Source organism: Atractosteus spatula, chromosome 3 (genome assembly GCF_055471065.1).
Source record: "Atractosteus spatula isolate fAtrSpa1 chromosome 3, fAtrSpa1.hap1, whole genome shotgun sequence".
NCBI classification, from domain to species: Eukaryota; Metazoa; Chordata; class Actinopteri; order Semionotiformes; family Lepisosteidae; genus Atractosteus; species Atractosteus spatula.
Window position 1 is genome coordinate 59,203,976 of NC_142708.1, and position 18,034 is coordinate 59,222,009.

General features: G+C 37.0%; 1 protein-coding gene across 1 annotated transcript in view; it reads left to right on the top strand.

Annotated features, from left to right (window-relative positions):
• Positions 1-624: 624 nt before the first annotated feature.
• The window catches only part of LOC148838042 (5-hydroxytryptamine receptor 4), a 71,706-nt gene continuing 54,296 nt past the window's right edge, over positions 625-18,034 (top strand). Inside the window, exons 1-4 of the mRNA XM_088911592.1 lie at positions 625-653; positions 1,150-1,290; positions 9,815-10,015; positions 12,868-13,021. Of these exons, the coding sequence (XP_088767718.1) occupies positions 625-653; positions 1,150-1,290; positions 9,815-10,015; positions 12,868-13,021 (525 nt within the window). The remainder of the gene's footprint in view (positions 654-1,149; positions 1,291-9,814; positions 10,016-12,867; positions 13,022-18,034) is intronic.

An 18,034-nucleotide genomic window follows, 5' to 3' on the forward strand; every position in this document is an offset into this window, starting at 1 on the left:
TGACACAGCAACAGGGAATAAGTCACAACACACATCACTGCACACACAGAAATTAAAAAGCCAAATAAAAAGAACAGATGGCATTAGATTTTTTCTGCAACATTCTGATTTTCAGACCTTGACGGGGTTTAACTAAACAAAATGCTTTTTGTTTGTACGACAAAAAAGACACAAAAGAGACGCTGGATTGATACTGTAAATGTTCCTAAAACTCGCTTGGGGATGCTCCAAATCCTTTTTACAGTATACTGTACACAATACTTGCAGAGTCTATGGTCAGAGTCATCAAGACTGTAGGAGACAGAAGATAATGCTTTTTAAATATACTGTACTATTATTATTATTACTACATACATTGCTTGACTTCTGTCAATACATTTTTAAAAGCTATACTATACTGCATTGTATGCATGATGGCAATAATAACAACGATAGATTTCTTCCACTAGAATTAACAGTGAGGAACTACAATAAACTATAACAGGAAAAAGCTACTTTTTCCATATTTCCAAAAAAAAGCTATATCTGCCTTAATTAAATGAATATATTATTTTGCTTACAGGGAGACTGTGGTTTCTTCTGCAGAGGCGTCCCATCAACTGAAACCCATGCAGATGACCAGTGATGGCCACAGAGCTGAACCTAACAGACATGTAATGTGTTATACGGCTTTGTCTGACAGACGCGTTTGACTAGTCTTTTTAAACTCCAGCTTGGCCTGCACAATATTTGAATACCTAGTACAAAATAATTAAAAGAAACAACCAAAGTGAAAAAATCAAATACTGTAATAAGGCATGTGAACAAGAACTTTGGTAATGGCATCTGTAATAAGGTCTCTGTAATAAATTTGCATGGCACTTGTAAACCACAAGAACTTTCTTCTACATTTTATATTAGACTACTTTCACTACTGCCTTACAATGGTGTTACCAGTTTACTTCACTAGAGTATAATAATGTCATGATGTATTATACTAAATATTCATGAAGGTGGTAAACAGTGAATTCATTTTTAAAACCACTGAGATTACAGGGAATGTAAAAGAAACACTATAGTGAAAGTGTGATACAATATCAGGGCTTGCCTGAGAGGTACAGTAGTTTATCTTTCGGTGCTATTCTGGCTTTATTTTTGAATTCTCCCCAGTTCAAGAAATGGAGAGGTAAATGCAGAATTAAGCCCAGCAGAGAGGATTATTCTCACCATCTTCCTGGCTTTCATCATAATCATGACTGTCCTTGGTAACCTCCTTGTCATGGTGGCACTCTGCAAAGACAGACAGCTGAGGTAAGAGATTTACCAGAGCAGCCTGGGGAGCTGGGACTACAGCAGACTGTTTCCTGCTGTATACTAATGGATGAGTGGGAGTTTCTACCTGTACAGATTTAAGTTGCATTTTTCTCCTCTTTAGTTTTTAATTTTTTGGCCTTCTTCTTAGCATCCCAGTTTTTATTTCTTCCACACAGGGATGACTTTGTGTGCATATCTATGCTTATTCATTTTAATCTGTTCCTTTTGATACACAGTGTTACCATTGTGATTGAGTTTATCTCATCCATGTCTTGCTATATTTGTACCTAGACTAGAATCTTACCATTTTGACATTCTGTTATTATGTTTGTAAATTGTGTAAAATTCTGAGCACATATTTAGCACTGCATTGATTGTGCTCTGTGGAATCCCCATGTTTATATGGGTTTCCTCCAGGTTCTCCCAACAGTTCAAACACATACCTGTACTAGTAGGTTAAATGGTTTCTGGGAAATATACTGGCCCTGGTGTGAATGTGTGCATGTCTGTGTGTGCCGGGCGATGGACTGTACCCCATCTTGCGCCTGTTGCTTGCCGGGGTAGGCATCGGCAGCCCTAAGACCTGTACTGGATATAGCATCTATCTATTAGAAAAGGGAGGACATTGGCAGCATTATTTAGTCCTGCCACATTATAAATTACATTTGCATAGAAATTGGAATTTATCAAATGGAATATCTGCCACTTGATACAATCTGGAATTTTGCTGCTATGAAAACAAACTGGCAGTTACAGAATTTAGAATGTAGTACTGTGGAGTGATTTATACAGTGTGAAGAATCCCATTAGCATACAAATCATAGCGTACATTTGCTGAACCCAAAGGAACTGCAACAATCAGAGGAGGTTATTTTTGCAAACTGTGAGTTAAATAAATTTGTATATTGAGGTACAGATTTATCCATATACACATCATAAAGTGTGATTTAGCAAAGAAAAACTCATGTATGTTATTTCTTTCCGAACAAATGTCATATAAGTATTGTATTGTAAATATTCAGACCTATATTTCTAAATATATAATGCCTGAATTTATCCTCAAGCCAGAATTCCATATTTTGTACAGCTTTGTTTAGCTTTAAAAACTTTGAGAAGATGCTACGTATATATAATATATACTTATAAGCTTACTGTAGGCTCTAGTTCTTCAAAAAGATGGTTAGATTCTCTTCTCCATGCAGACATTCTTCAGCTTCACCATATTTTGTCCTGGTAAAATATCCAGTTGCTACTAGGTTTGAGCTTCAAGGTTTTTGGACATAAAACCACTGAAATCCACCTGTTCTGACATTAAAAGCAGGACAGGAGGATTCACAACATCTCAGAAGATAAACAGATCTACCTCCACGTTTATTACCAAAATCTTAAAAATAATATTTTAACCAAAACACTCACTGTGAATGAAACGGAACTAATGGTGTTATCCAAAATTTTGCAGCTTTATTTACCACTTTCCGAACACAAATGTGACTATTGATTTTTCAGAGGGAAAATTGATTGATTAATTTTAAGAAAGAAAATATAATAAGTAATGATGATCATTGCATAGCTTAAATCTTCACATCCAAACTTTTAGAGTTTATTTCAAATTGGTACAAAACACTGTGTACACATTTTGGGTGTGGTTTTTTGTGGACATCTAGCATATGCCCACTACAAGTATTTGTAGTGTATATGTTTTTTGTAATCATAACAGGTCTTAATAACAGCAGAAAAATATAGAGCTCGTATCTCAAGCTACTGCATGCAAGCATAGCTGTGGTCCAGTACACAAGGTCCACAATCAGAGAAGCTGCTGATTAATCATTTAGAGATGCTTGTTGTCTGTATGCCTTCCTTTTGGTCTCCTGTCTTTTTTAAAGCGCTACAGTAGTTGAGCTACAGTTGAGGTCCACAAACCAGGTTGGGTTTGTAATTATGAAGGACATGTAACAGTACCTGCAGACGTTTTCTCAGGATACATAAAAAAGAACAAATTATAGTTAGGAAGCTTATGTTAGAAATAGTTTCTATTGGTAGAAGTATAAATGGGTAGAAAAGCAGAAGTGATATACATAGTCCTTTAATGCCAAATGTTTGCTCCTGCTGGGTTGTTACCATGCAGCCCTTTGTATTTCAGTCCCTGTAAGTGTAAATGCACTTCTTCTTTTATCTGGCATCTGTAGGAACGTGCGTAAGTGATAGAAAGAAACTGTTTTATTGGCGTCTCTTATTACCCCTGTAAATGTGACCTCTGGAATAATGTTGTAGGATTAAACAGGGATGTTATATAAAGAAAGAGAAAGTGTGTATATGAAGATAAAACCCTCCTTTGGACCACATGTACAATTGGTATTATCTCATGCACACCCAGACCTAAATAACCCATTAAATAAGCCAATTTCATGCTCTTGTCAGAAGATAGGAGACTCAAATGGGTAAAAAATATCAGGTGCCCAGCAGGTGTCAAGATGAAGAGCAGAAACTCTCCCCTTAATGGGGTTTAAAACAAAAGTTGAGGAGGAGGTCAAATCCTAATCTTGCCCACTTATACCTGCCTACAGTATGTATAAATATCACACGTCGTACGTTTCATTTTTCCATCCCTTCTTCCACCTCATGTTTGCCTTTGATAGACTCCCGGGCTTTATTGCATCAGTGGTTCTAATAGACCAGGCTTTAAGACCCTATTGTATTTTTCATCCAGGTGAGTTACTGTATGTCAATACTTACCCCAATGCCTCCTCTCTGCCTTAATTAGGATTTGACTAAACTACTGAAGAAAAAATATTGACTAGTATGAGTATGGTCAGTCTCTCAGATTGACATCAATAGATTTTCCCAATAAATTATCAAACTAGTTGTTTCCGAAATATCACATTACAGAAAGAAGAGAATGCCCTAACATACATTGCTGATAAAAAAAAAATAAAGACAATATGTGGCTTAGTATAGTACTGTACTGTAGTGTGGATAGCACTGGTATTAATTGAAGTATGATGAAATACAGAAAAAGATCAGATTACAGTCAGAGTTCGACCTGTTTTTCATTTGAGAAGGTAGAAAACCTTGAAACACAAGTATTGAAAATTGGAATTTAGTCCTTAGTACATCTGACTCAGAAAGATCCAGTTATGTATAATCCAGTATCAGCCAATAGGTGTTTAAAATATATTGAGTAAATTTGTGTAGTCACAGGTTAAGTTAAAAGTGATATTTACAGTACTATGTTTCTTTTATCCTCGACCAGTAAAATGTGTACAGCAGTGTGCAGTTTTACAAGTCATATATTTCACAGATGTGATAAATCTGTGAAAATTAATTGCATAGTAAATGTTTTGTTTGCAACATTGTATCATAGCAGTAAGCACAGCTTCCCCACAGCCCTTGGCATTAGGCTAAAGAGATACTGTAGTTACAATGCTGGCTATTAATGTGCAGGTTTATTAATGTGCTGTAAATACATACTGTAGCTAGCCATAGCATTGTGGTCATGGAACATCCAGTCAAAGGCAGCTGAACAGCATTACTACAGCTACTGCACAATGTTAAAAGAAAACCAGATCTGTAAATAATTAGACTAAGAGTAATAATAATAATTCAATACTCTTTTCTTGGGCATGCTGTATTCAATAGTACCACTATATATTTTCTGCATTATGTCCTTGTATTACAATATTAATCACACTGATGATGCAGTTCATGTGGTTAAAAATGAAATAAAATGAGTGAGAGGGTTGTTACTTACTGTATAAAGGAGCTAGTGGTTTCAGTAAACATTTTTCTGTAAAAATTGAGTCATCTGTTTGGCAAGATCTTCTGCAAGTTTCAATTTCCATTTTTCTTTTTTTTTCAGCATGGCATTTGTACAATGTAATATCTAGTATTAGAGCTCAAAAGTACATCAAACCAATGTTTTTTTTTCTTCTGTTTTGGAGTGACACTTCTCCATGTGGAGCAGCATGTAAGCATGTGGTTTCCCATAAAAATAAAAACTAGGACTTTCAGAGTGCAACCCCTATTTAGTGATACAGAGTTGATATACAATATGAATGAGTGATCAATTGATGCATTCAACACAATGCATTCATTCTTACAAGTGTGTGCAGTAAGGAAGTAATTATTTAAATACATTTTCAGATAATTTGTGCACAGATGTTACAGATTAGAAAGTGAAGGTAATGTGTTACCTGTGGTTTGGTTTCATTTTCCACTGAAATGTGAAGTAGGCCAGCTACTGAGTACCAGGTACTTAAAACTACCTCATAGACCATGGCTACATTATGTACTGTATGTTGATGTGTATTTTCTGTTACCATATGGTTTGCATCATGATTACTGATACCACACCTTTGTTATCACAATAAAGGAAAGGTAACAACCTCATGTTTTTGCAAAGCTTCTCACTTAATTTGCTATATCTGGGATACAAGAGCTCCCACATGTTTGCAGTTTCCAATTTACAGTATTTGTAGCTATTTATTTTTCTTTTATTGTATATGTGCAACCCCTCACTCTATAAAAGTGTCAGCGCTGCTGGTGAGAGTAGATTTACACAAAACACTGCTCCAGACCTGTATCATCTTGATGTCACACCTGGATTTACATAGCCTGCTAAAAAGAGACCGGTCATTTGAAATTTAAGATAGATTTTGATAAGGGATATTTCTTGCTGTTAAATTCCCATTTTCTCCTGTTATGGTATTTAAGGCCATTCAGTAAGTAAAGCACTGTACATTAGCAAACATGTGTGAGAACTGTTTCAGTCTGCTCGCATTACATGATGGAGAACATTCTTTTTTAATAGATATGCTTCCACTTAATGGAACTTTTCCCATCAGATTAAACTGATAACGTCACATTCCCTCAGAGCACCTCTGAAATGCTATAAAAAGGTATGTACAGTATTACGGGGGTGCACGGTGCTGCAGTGGTTAGCACAGCTGACTTGCAGTGCTGAAGTCATGGTTTGAGTTTTGGACCTGAGGTGCTATCTGTGTGGAGTTTGTACGTTCTCTCTATATTTGCATGGGTTTTCAGTGGGTGCTCTGGCTTCCTCACATAGTCTAAAAACATACCGGTAGGTTAATTGGCTTCTGGAAAAAATTGGTCCTGGTGTGAGTTTGTGTGTCTGTGTATGCCCTGTGATTGAGTGGCATCCCATCCAGGGTGTATCCCACCTTGCGCTCGTTGCTTGCCAGAATAGGTTCTGGCTCCCCTGTGACCCTGAATTCGATAAAAGGGTTAGAAAGTGGATGTTTTTTCCTTGAAAAACAGATTCACATTTTTCTTATCACTTTCGTCATTAGATCATTTCATAATTTCATCTTCCTTAATGGATCATATTCTATCAAACCATTTGCAGAGGAAAAATATTTGACATTTACAAAGTTCCCCTTTCACATCTCAAGACCTGTCTCTCCCTGAGCTCATGTCTGGAAATGTATTGAAAACCCATTAAGGTAATGAAAATACCCTTTAATTATTTTAGATGTCCAGCCAATAATTATTCCAGATGTTCTGGTAATCACAGTTTTGGGATCCATGCTCATGATTATGAACATGTGAATATATCTTAAGGAGCATGGTACTGTATGGCTGATTGTGATTACCGGACACATCCATTTAGAGGGTAACAGAGCAGCCTGGCAGTGCTATTCTGTCACAGCTCTGGTACTTGTTTCCAGCCCAAGGCACCCACTCTGAGGACTTTACATGTTCTCCTTGTGTCCATCTGTGTGTGTGTGTGTGTGTGTGTGTGTGTGTGTGTGTGTGTGTGTGTGTGTGTGTTGTGTGTGTGTTTCCGGCTGTTCTCATTCTCTCCCTCCATCCAAAGACATACTGCACTGGATACCTCAGATTGTGTCTCCTGATTGTCCCTGTTTGTGTGTTCTGCAGTTGTCAGATCCAGCAGTATAGTCTTGTGTCATAACCTGTGCTTCTGGAGTAGGCTGTGGTTTTGCAGGGACCCTCACCAGATATAAAAGGCTTTCCTGGAAACATAGGAATAAATTGACATTCATGTACTGTTTCTTTGGGTTGTCAGTCACAAAGCGCCATCTTTATCATTATATAACATTATATAAGAGCATAGAAGAGAAACTCAAACTAGAAGAGTATGCTGTTCATAAAGTTATCAAAAGAAGAAGCAGTTAAGAAATATAGCTGTAGGAGGGAATCATTTTGTTCTGTCATTTTTGCATGATCTTATTTACATAAATGTGCTCAAGAAAAATTATTACTCCTTGTTTTCTTCTCTACAGTAAATGTATAAAATAGCTACAATAAGTGCTGACTTCTGAGGTGTGTGTTAAAATGTTTCACATATTAAAATAATTATATGAGGTGTCCAATCAGTTTCTAAAGACGATAATAGGTTACACATATGCTTTATTTCAAATTAAGCAATTTAATTAACATTAAGGACAAGAGTCTTCAACTTTCAATGACAGAAAGTTTCCTTAATTTAACAAATAAATTTCCTATTTGATAATTTGCATGTTACTAGCTTATTTTACAAATGTTCCTAATCTGCAATAAACTGTTGATTCAGGGTGAAACTAACTCAAGTAGTGGGCTCCAGGGCCTGTACTAGAGATTCCTGACTTAAATAATTATTCTTTCTTAAACATTTCACAGTTTTACAGCTGCTATCCCACTATAATCCTTTCCCATAATGGTCACAGAACTGCACAAGGTTAACCACTATCAATGAAACTGACTCCAAATTTAAACTGTTAGTAAGATTTCAAGGTTCCCAATTTATTAAGTAAACAAACTAAATATGCAAATCAAACAATCTTCCACAAGCTTCCTTCTGCTCATTTGGTATGTCTATGTACCAAATGTAGTTTGCTGTTCAGATTTAATAAATGACTGCCAAACATTGAAGCATAGTGTCCAAATGTTGTGCCAGTAATTTTAGAATCTGAAGCTCTGAATCATTTTCTTTTGCTTTACAGTTGCACTAGTTGGATGTTTTGTGATCCAAAATGTAATACAGTAAATAAAGATGTTTTTAATCAAAAAGGCTTGTAACTTGGAATGAAATATGCATTGAGAAAGGTACAGATCACTCAACATACGGGCTTCCAAGCAGCGAAAAAGGCAGATCTTTGAACTGCTAGAACTGATCATGAGATTTTTTTTCATGTATTTTTTAACTCATGTTAATAACCGTGAAAGAATCTGTTTTCGTTTTGCCTGTTTTTTAAAATATACTCGAGCATTGTTCTCAATTTTAAAGCTTCACCCCCCCCCCCCCCTTGCTTACACATTTAGAATTGATATTTCAGTACTTTTTTGACTCATCACATCATTGATTGTTATCTGACTTTTGCTTTCAACACACATTCAAAGGAAATTGTTTAATGTGAATCTTTGTTTAAAATACTTAATTTAAACTACTACCGAGTTTGTTGCTTTCTGGTATGTATAGAGGGGGCTGATGAACAAAAGAGCTCTTCATAGGAATGGATTTAAATTTAAACATTTGTTTAACATTGACTATGAGGGCAAAATACAAATTTTAAGAAGATAATGACCCAGATTGCCATGTGATAATATCTCCATGTGCCTATGACAGCAGCAGATCCACCTTGTAGCCTGATCTTGTCAAATCTCAGAACTTAAACAAGAGCCTATTCAGTGTTGGTTGGGAGTCAAAGGACATCCAGAATGCTGTTGCAAGTGGTATTGGTTGACCAGTAGGTGGTACTCTTCCCTCTGGACCAGAATGTCAAAAACACAATCCACAGTATGATCACTGGTACATTGTGTTTCAGTAAGTGCTATTTTTTGGATGAGATGTTAAACCAAGGTCTTGATTACCTCCATTCTTGACTTTTACTTACACTGCTCGCGAGAGTAGGGTTGTTAATCCTGGCTGAATCCATTCTGGTGTCTATTACTCTGTCCTTTTAAAAGCTAACCTTAAGGTAAACTGGTGAAAGACTTTGTCAATTCTCCAGATCATGCTGCGCAGTAGGGTCAGGGGCACATAATGGCTGTTGTGTATAAAACAGGTGGAACTGCACTTTATTGGGTGAAGAGTTGGTCTAATTCTTTACATAAAAAAGCTTTTTTTTTTTGCTGTCGGCTTAAATCAGCAACATGTGTAATTTATCGCTGTTAGTGGCTTATCCATAATTACACATGCCACCTTTCAGATTTTAATCTTGATCATGTGGCACCCCCTTAAACTTCTATTGAAGGTATTTGGTTTCTCCCTTTAACTTAGTTCTTCGTACAATAAATTAATTGAGCTTTGAATCTGAACCCACTGTTAACTAATAATATTTTAAATCCCTTCACACTTAGAGAAATCAAAGAAATTCTAAGAAAGTTCACAATTATTAATCTTCTTTTAGGATGATACAGTGGTGTAATATTTGTGGAGTAGGCTAAAAGTTATATAGAGAGATAGAAGATCAAATGCCATTTAGGCTCAGACCAAAAGAGGTAAAAAGCTGATGAATGACAGTGGCAGATTTGCTGTATTTCTTTTTTCCCTCTTTTTTAGAAAAAAGAAGACAAACTATTTCATTGTGTCACTGGCATTTGCTGATCTCCTGGTGGCAGTGGTTGTCATGCCCTTTGCTGCAATAGAATTATCCAAGGGCTACTGGGAGTATGGAGAAACCTTCTGCCTGGTCCGAACATCGCTGGATGTCATGCTGACCACTGCATCCATACTGCACTTGTGTTGCATTGCTCTAGACAGGTGAGAAAAGGAATGGTTGAGACCTGGCCTGGTAGAGTAAACCAAGCAATTTACTCCTGGTTTCTTGAGGTAGATCGGTGACCAACACACACCCATAGATAGGTTGTTTTTAAAGTTTTCTTGTTTTTGTCAAGAGATATTTTATGGCAGTTTCAAAGAACGGAAAAGAAGTGCCACTGTAGATAACGGACAAGAATCCACACCCACACATGCATGCCACATACCAGTTTCATATTAGGGTGGCATACTAGGTCAGTTTCATAACCCCCTAAAATGCAACTCAAAACCTTATATGCCTCCTCGTTTTTGACTCATCATGAAAACATATTAAAGGCCCCATTATCAGAGTGAAATAAACCAACACAGTTATATTTGCAGACATGATAAGTGTCATTTATTGTGTAAACTCCATTGGAGTCTTTATCATAGCTGTTCACAAGGAAAAGTCACCATTCGGTAAACCTCTGAAAGACGTCTTTCTTTTTTTAGAAAGAGTACATTTCTGTAATCAATCTTTAAGAAAGTGAATTAGTGAGTGAATAGAATTGTGAAAAGCACTGTATCTGAAATGCCGATATTTTCAAAGCTAAATGTAAAGATACATTTTAGCAAAATACAAAACAATCTGACAGTGTAATCTTTTGCAGTGCTTTCAGGTATTTATTATTTTGGAGTTTTAATATTCTCCTGTGTTTCAGTACTTTGAAAAGGAGACTTGTCCATGATCTCAGTTTAGGATGCATGACTGTTCTATTAATATTTCATTGATGCAGCATCTCTAAATTTAATTTTGTGTAAATCAGATTGTTAATTCTAACACTTATGAGCTTTAGTCTGCTTTAAAGGGGTAACAAATGACTGGACTCCAGGAAAACTAAATACTATATATTACTATATACAGTATATTAGAATATTAATACTAAATATTATGTTAATAATATCAAGATCCACATAAAGTAATCAAAGAAAATCTTTCCAACACACAGTTACTATGTGATGTTTTTATTGATAGGAGTTGTTTGCACAATCCAGTTCCTTATGATATGCCTATTAATATTTTCTTTTATTAAGCACTACCTGAAAACATTGCATTTGTCTGAACTTGCAAACAGGACCTTGTATTTCAAATCTACGTAATCTATTTCAAACTTACTGTATAATGCTAAAAATTAGTAGATTACTTATCTCTTTCAGTAGAGTGAGGTAGGAATTCCACTGCAAAGTCAACCACGACATGACATGGGAGTCAATGTTTATACAGTACATTCGCCATATTCTGCTTCCTACACTAAACTGGCCTGTATGGATGAGGGGCAGGAAAGAAGCATTTACTAAAAAAGACTAATCTTAAATCTCACATGAGATATATTGCAGATGTGTCCCAGAAGGCTTTATGGTCAGTCGAGACAAAAATTGGGCTTTTTGCTATAAATTAAAACTGCTAGATCTTGTACAAGACCAACACTGCACATCCTCCAAGCACAGTGGTAGCAACATGGTGGTGGGGATGCTGCTCATCAACAGGGACTGGGAAGCTGGTCAGGAAGAAAGAGAGAATGAAAGATCCAAAGAACAACCAAATTCTAAAAGAAAACATGAAACTAAAACTGGGTCCAAAATTCCCACTTCAGTAGGACAATGACCTGAAACACAAGTCCACAACCACACTGAAGTGGTCTATCAAGACAAGAGTGAATATTGTTGAGTTGCCCAGTCACAATAGCCCAAGCGAACAGAAAATATATGACGCGATTTGATGCTTTCTGTCCGTCAACTATCTACCATGAACTTGTCAGAACTGGAGCAGTTTTGGCAGGAAGAATGACTTGTTAGTGCTCTTTTATTTAGCTTTTCTATGTGACTTCTGTGCTCTATACTTTGTACTGCAGTGACATGAGTCCCATAGTCAGCCTACTTGGTGAGAATTTGATTGCAAAGTGTTTGTCTCTTTGCTGATGTTAAGCCTTAGAGTGGGGATATCCAACAGTTTTCTGAAGGTCTCTGTGCCTTTATGATTTTGTTTTCTACCTGAGCTTTTGTTTGCTGCATGAGAAAATGAAGTAACTGAATCCCTTGCAAGTAGTCATCAAAATGTTTCCTGAAGTTTTTTACATTCAGATTCATCATCTACAAAACACCATATTTAAATCATATATATAATTCTAAATGAGTAAATCATGAGACCAATTAAGACAAATAATTGAGGGGTTAAGGTACAACAATAAAACAGAAGCATTTACATTTTAACCTAGTTCTGAAGTTTGAGATGCCTGCTTTACAGGAACAAGTCTGTGGGACCTTCCACAGACTTTTCTCATAATGTTCCACTGAGGAAATTAATTTTTGTTCTATGCAGACATTTAAAAATGGTCTCCTACCATAATTGAGTCATTATCTGGTGAGGCTAGCTATAAAAACACACGATCACAGGGCATAGGTGCTTATTGATGCAATGTTGCAAAGCCTTGCAATGAAGCATACAGGCCATACTTTACCAGGGGTGTTAAGTATCACTCAGGGACATTTGATATGATACTTCATATATGACCAAGGTGGAAATTGTTTCACAGTGATTGTTAATGCCATAAAATGAATATTGGATATATGCGTTAGGTCAGTCGCATTTAAATTGATACATTTTGACTTTTCATCAATGATTATGAAGATGGCTGCAGATTTAGTATTCAATTGCTACACCAGCATCTGGAATTCAGTTAGGGCTGGTTGTTCTTTAGAAGACAGCCTTTTGATTGTGAATAAACATTGTACTCAAATAATTAAAAAAACCTGAATATACTGTATGTACCAGGAAATGTTCTAAAACTGGCATTCAATTTTTTCTTGTCTTTTAGATACTATGCTATTTGCTGTCAGCCTTTGGTGTACAGGAATAAGATGACCCCTCTGCGAGTAGCTCTTATGCTGGGAGGCTGCTGGGTTATTTCTTTCTTTATCTCCTTCCTCCCAATCATGCAGAGCTGGAATGCTATTGGAATTGAGAAAATTGTAAGTAAAAAGAGACTCTGTGCAACAGTGCAACACATCATTCAGTCTGCAAGCATATGATTACTCAACTGTGCCCATCAGTCTGAAGGTATTACTCCTTAGCAAAAAAACATGCATTGCCTAGCAGCCTAATTTTGAAATATGAGTATCAGTACAATAATAAGAATAAAAATGTATTTATGAAGCTGTTGACATTAATTCCATCTTGTTACATTGGTACTTAAGTGAATCTAAAACATCATGCAATCTTTTTTGAAGAAACCCAGAGCCTGCGCCTCAATCACATGGCTAGGAAGACAGACACCCAATAATACTTTGTGTAAATAAGTAATACCTCCTTCCTAAGTGTGAACAAGTCAACTGAGTTGCCCCTATATTGACCCCTTAATTTTATATATTTACGGGTATATTTTAGTATTTTGCATACTGTCACATCTCCTACCAACCCCAATAATAAATAATGTTCAGTAAACTTAATACATTGTGCTGCGCTGTGTGTGTAAAGGACATGAGGCCTCATTTTAAGAAAAGATCACATATAAAGACAGTGTTTCTCACATAGCAGACAGTAGGCAATGTAGAACTGTAAGGTGAAGAATGGCTCATTTAATGGCCATTCTCAAAGACTTCCCATGCCAACAGAAGTGTGATACTGAGATTTTGGGAGCATGAAGAGAGTGAAGATAATAATTTGCAGTTTAGAGGTAATCCACAGTCTGAGGCTTCTTATTGCAAAGCCTGCAAGCTGCCTCTGCAGATGTGTGTCATGACCTCATTGTAGGCACAGTGAGCACTCAGTGGTCAACCACGCAACTGTGGACTCTAATCTAAGTGTCATTGTAAAGCATCTTTAAAACCAGGAAACACATTTTTTTAAAACTGCAAATGGCAGATGATTACTGAACAGCTTTCTGAACCTGACCTTTAAAATGAGCTACAGCACAACTGAATTGCTCACCTTGGGACCAAAGGCCACCCTCATTACGAATATCTGTTAGTCCATTTGTTTCAATGTGGAAAGATTTTCTTTAAGAAGATCATGATTCTGGAAAATAGGAGAATAGGAGAATGGACATGTCATGTGTTCTGTGATTTAATTAAACTTCTTAATGGATGCTAAATCATTATGAGTGATTATTAAAATTATTTACAATACTATAATACATTTGATGTCAAAATGTAAACTACAATGTCTGAGAGGTAATCCTAAATTTAATCCTGATCTCTATATGGAGAGACCTGTATTTCTTCAAGTGGACACAAACCACTTGACCAAACATAAAACACAAAACACAAAATTTTGCTACCCACCACCTTGTCTTCTTTTTATATAATTTTTGTAACATCCTGTTGCTCGATGAAACAAATAGCAGATATGAGATGCAAGATGAACCCACGCTCTGGGTGAGACAGCTGAAGGAACCAGGGAGATTTCTGTACTGAGCTGGGAAACTGTGCAGCAGGATGCAGTCAGGGGAGGGCTGAGCACCGCTGCTCACACACAGGGACCGAGCTGAGCAAGCAGCACGCACACTGGGAGATGAGCTGCGGGCTGTCTGCTGACAGGAGAGCTGAGTAAGATGGTGGCAGCGTGGTGGCATAAAAGGCAGGGAACGCAGTGAAGGTTTCAAAGCCTGTAGATGACATGCAAACACAGTCCAAAAAACAAATGAGAAACCAAGAGGCGTATGTATCAAAGGGCAAATCCAGAAGACAAAGTCATGAAAGCAAGCAGGGTCTAAAGCCAAGTAAACACAGAGATTAAACAAGCCAAAGGGGGATCAGGGAATGAAAGAGAGAACAGCAGAGGTCAGGAATCCAAACAAGGACACTAGGGAAACAAGAACAAGGGCTAGAGGGGCTCCGAGACGAAACTGTAGAGCAAAGCTCTGAGCAGTGTCAGTGCAATTCTTAAATATTTTGCACCATCTAATGCAGGTATGGATATAAGTTGCTGGCAGGTGATTGAGATTTCCTTTTGGCATGCGCTTCTACTGTAACCAGCACTGAGTGACAGGTGGGAGGCAGGTGTTGAGTTCAAACTTTTTATAAATTTACAAAACCTAAAACTTAGCGAAGACCACTACCTCATTTGCTTTGCAGATACTGTACATGTACAATGTCATTTTCTGAAGAAGACAAATTTTTGGTTGTAGTGCAAAATAAATCTGGAAGCAGGACAGCTGGAAAGAAAAGAAGCATGGTCATTTTTAGATCTGAATTCCTTCATTTATCTCACCAGTGCCAAATGATATCCAAATCACACAAATGAAAATTCTTTCCTTCCAAGAAGCCTCTCTCAAATTTTAATCATAAGATGTTATCTTCGTATTATATTGGATTTTCTTTATTTTCTTTCTTCAGTGAGATGCAGTTTTTTTGTATGAGCAATGTTGTCTTAACCCAATGGCTTTATGGTGTTCTTCTCATGTTTCTATAACATGAGGGAAAATTAAACATAAATCAGGAGGGAGGGATTAATATATATATATAATATTAAATCCAAGTCCTTCTTTATAAACAAAGACTGTTGGACATCCTCTTTTTTGAGCATGTATTGTGTCAGCTGAAGTATCAGATTTCTAGGTCAATCTTATTAAATTCATGCAAGTAGTGCCAAGCCTTTTGCTTGGAGTTTTTTCAAATAAAGAGAAAAGCAAATAACATTTCATTGTTTAGAATATGTACAGAGTTCAAGTTAAAATGTTTGCCAAATAATTAAAGTTAAACAAAGAATGTTTAAGTGGGAATGTCAAGAAATAATTGTTTATTTGGAGTGGTCATTAAATTGTGTTTTATTAGATCCTAAAAATATACTGCAGGATGTTAACTAAGGATGCCTCAGTATCTTACTGATTGATAACAATCTCTCTACAGTATAATGGATGTTCTATATCAAACAGAATGAGAGAAGCCAATGTCTCTTTGAAACAACATATTCAGCAATTGTGCAGCATTTTCTGGGATTTTTTTTCTTGGTAATATGCTTGATCGTTATATTTTTCCCAATGTTAAAAAGAAATGGTGCCCAATAGATAGATAGATAATACTTTATTAAACCCGTAGGGAAATTGATGTGTTACAGCACTCTAGTCCAAGACAAGCAAAAACAGACATCAGAATAGTTATAAAACAAAAGACAACAAAATAAATAAATACATAGGTGTGTGCAAAATGTGATGATCAAAGTCACTGTAAAAACAATAAAATATGTGCAAAATGTGCATAGGTTTATACAGACTGATTGTCCAAAAAGTACAATGGAGCAAACATGCTGTCCATAGGCAAGCAAATGAAGGGCTAACAGTCCTAGCCTAGGGCAGCGTTATACACCCTGACAGCCGCCGGGAGGAAAGACCTGCGGAAACGTTCCCTTGAACACCGTAGCTGGAGCAGTTGTTGCTAAAAGTGCTCCGCTGCCCAGTAACAGTCCCATGAAGCGGATGAGAGGTGTTGTTCATGATGGCTGTGAGCTTGGTCAGCATTCTCCTCTCAGCCACCACCTCCATGGGGTCAAGGCTCATCCCCAACACAGAGCCAGCCTTCTTGATAAGTTTATTGAGCCTATTTGCATCTTTTGTCATGATGCTGCTGCCCCAGCACACAACAGCGTAGAAGATTGCCGCCGCCACCACTGATTCATAAAAAATGTGTAGCAGCGTTCCATACACACCAAAGGACCTGAGTCTCCTAAGAAAATAGAGTTGGCTCTGACCTTTCTTGTACAGGGTGTCAGTGTTACCAGACCACTCCAGCTTATCATCCAGGTGTACCCCTAAGTACTTGTAGGAATGTACACCCTCTATGTCCTCACCCTGGATGGAAACAGGGATCAGCGGAGACTTATTCCTTCGAAAGTCGAAGATCATTTCTTTGGTCTTGCTGGTGTTAAGCTGGAGATGGTTAAGATGACACCACTCCACAAAGTTGGTAATCAAGCTCCTATATTCCTCCTCCCTCCCCTCTCTAATACACCCCACAATTGCAGAGTCATCCGAAAACTTCTGCAGATGACATGTCTCAGAGTTGTACCTGAAGTCAGAGGTGTAAAAGGTGAACAGGAATGGAGCAAGGACAGTCCCCTGTGGAGCCCCAGTACTGCTAACAACCTGTTTGGACACACGGCTCTGTAGCCGTACATACTGTGGCCTGCAGGTCAGATAGTCTATAATCCAGGACACCAGGGGAGTGTCCACCTGCGCCGCCTTTAGCTTATCTCTCAGTAAAGGTGGATGGATGGTGTTAAAGGCACTGGAGAAGTCAAAGAACATAACTCTCACAATGCTCCCATTGTGATAAATAAAGGTCTTCAAGCAGAACAAATTAAACTTTTGTAATTTGAGACCACCCTAATTGATGGGAATAGTGCGATTTGGAAAATCCAGAAACCTGATTGCTTTCAGGCAATTAGGAAAAAAAGTAATTAAGAATTCAATCACTTGGGAGAAATTTATACTGTATATAACCTGATGACTTGGGTTGTCATGGCATGATAGCACAGAACATACTGGGAAATATTTAAGAAATTGATGTTCAGTGTATCACAAATAACTAATTAGCTATGATCTTAAATCTGATTCTTCTGAAGATTTCTCCTTAAGCCTTTTGTTTAAACGATCAAACAGATAGCTGCCTGGAAAATCCTGCACATATCAAAAAACATTACCCATCACAGGTCTTTGGTTCTGATGGAATAGAATCTCTCCTGCATCTGTTGCTAAGAGAGTGAAAGATATTCTGTTCAGGCATGCATTTCTAAATAAATTCGTTTTAATTTTGATTTTAAATTTTTTGGGCTCCACGGTTAATGTCTGTATAGAAATGAAAGAAAAACATTGTTTTATTAGAACTGCTGTAACAAGTTTTGAAATCTTAAGGTTCAGCTTTTGTTTCAAGAATCACTTTTTCACCATTGACTCTTTAATTTGGTTCTTGGAATGAGACAGAAAGCCTGCTGGTGAGTAATGGAAAGATGAATTTGCAGTACATTCAAAACAGTAAAGACCTTTATTT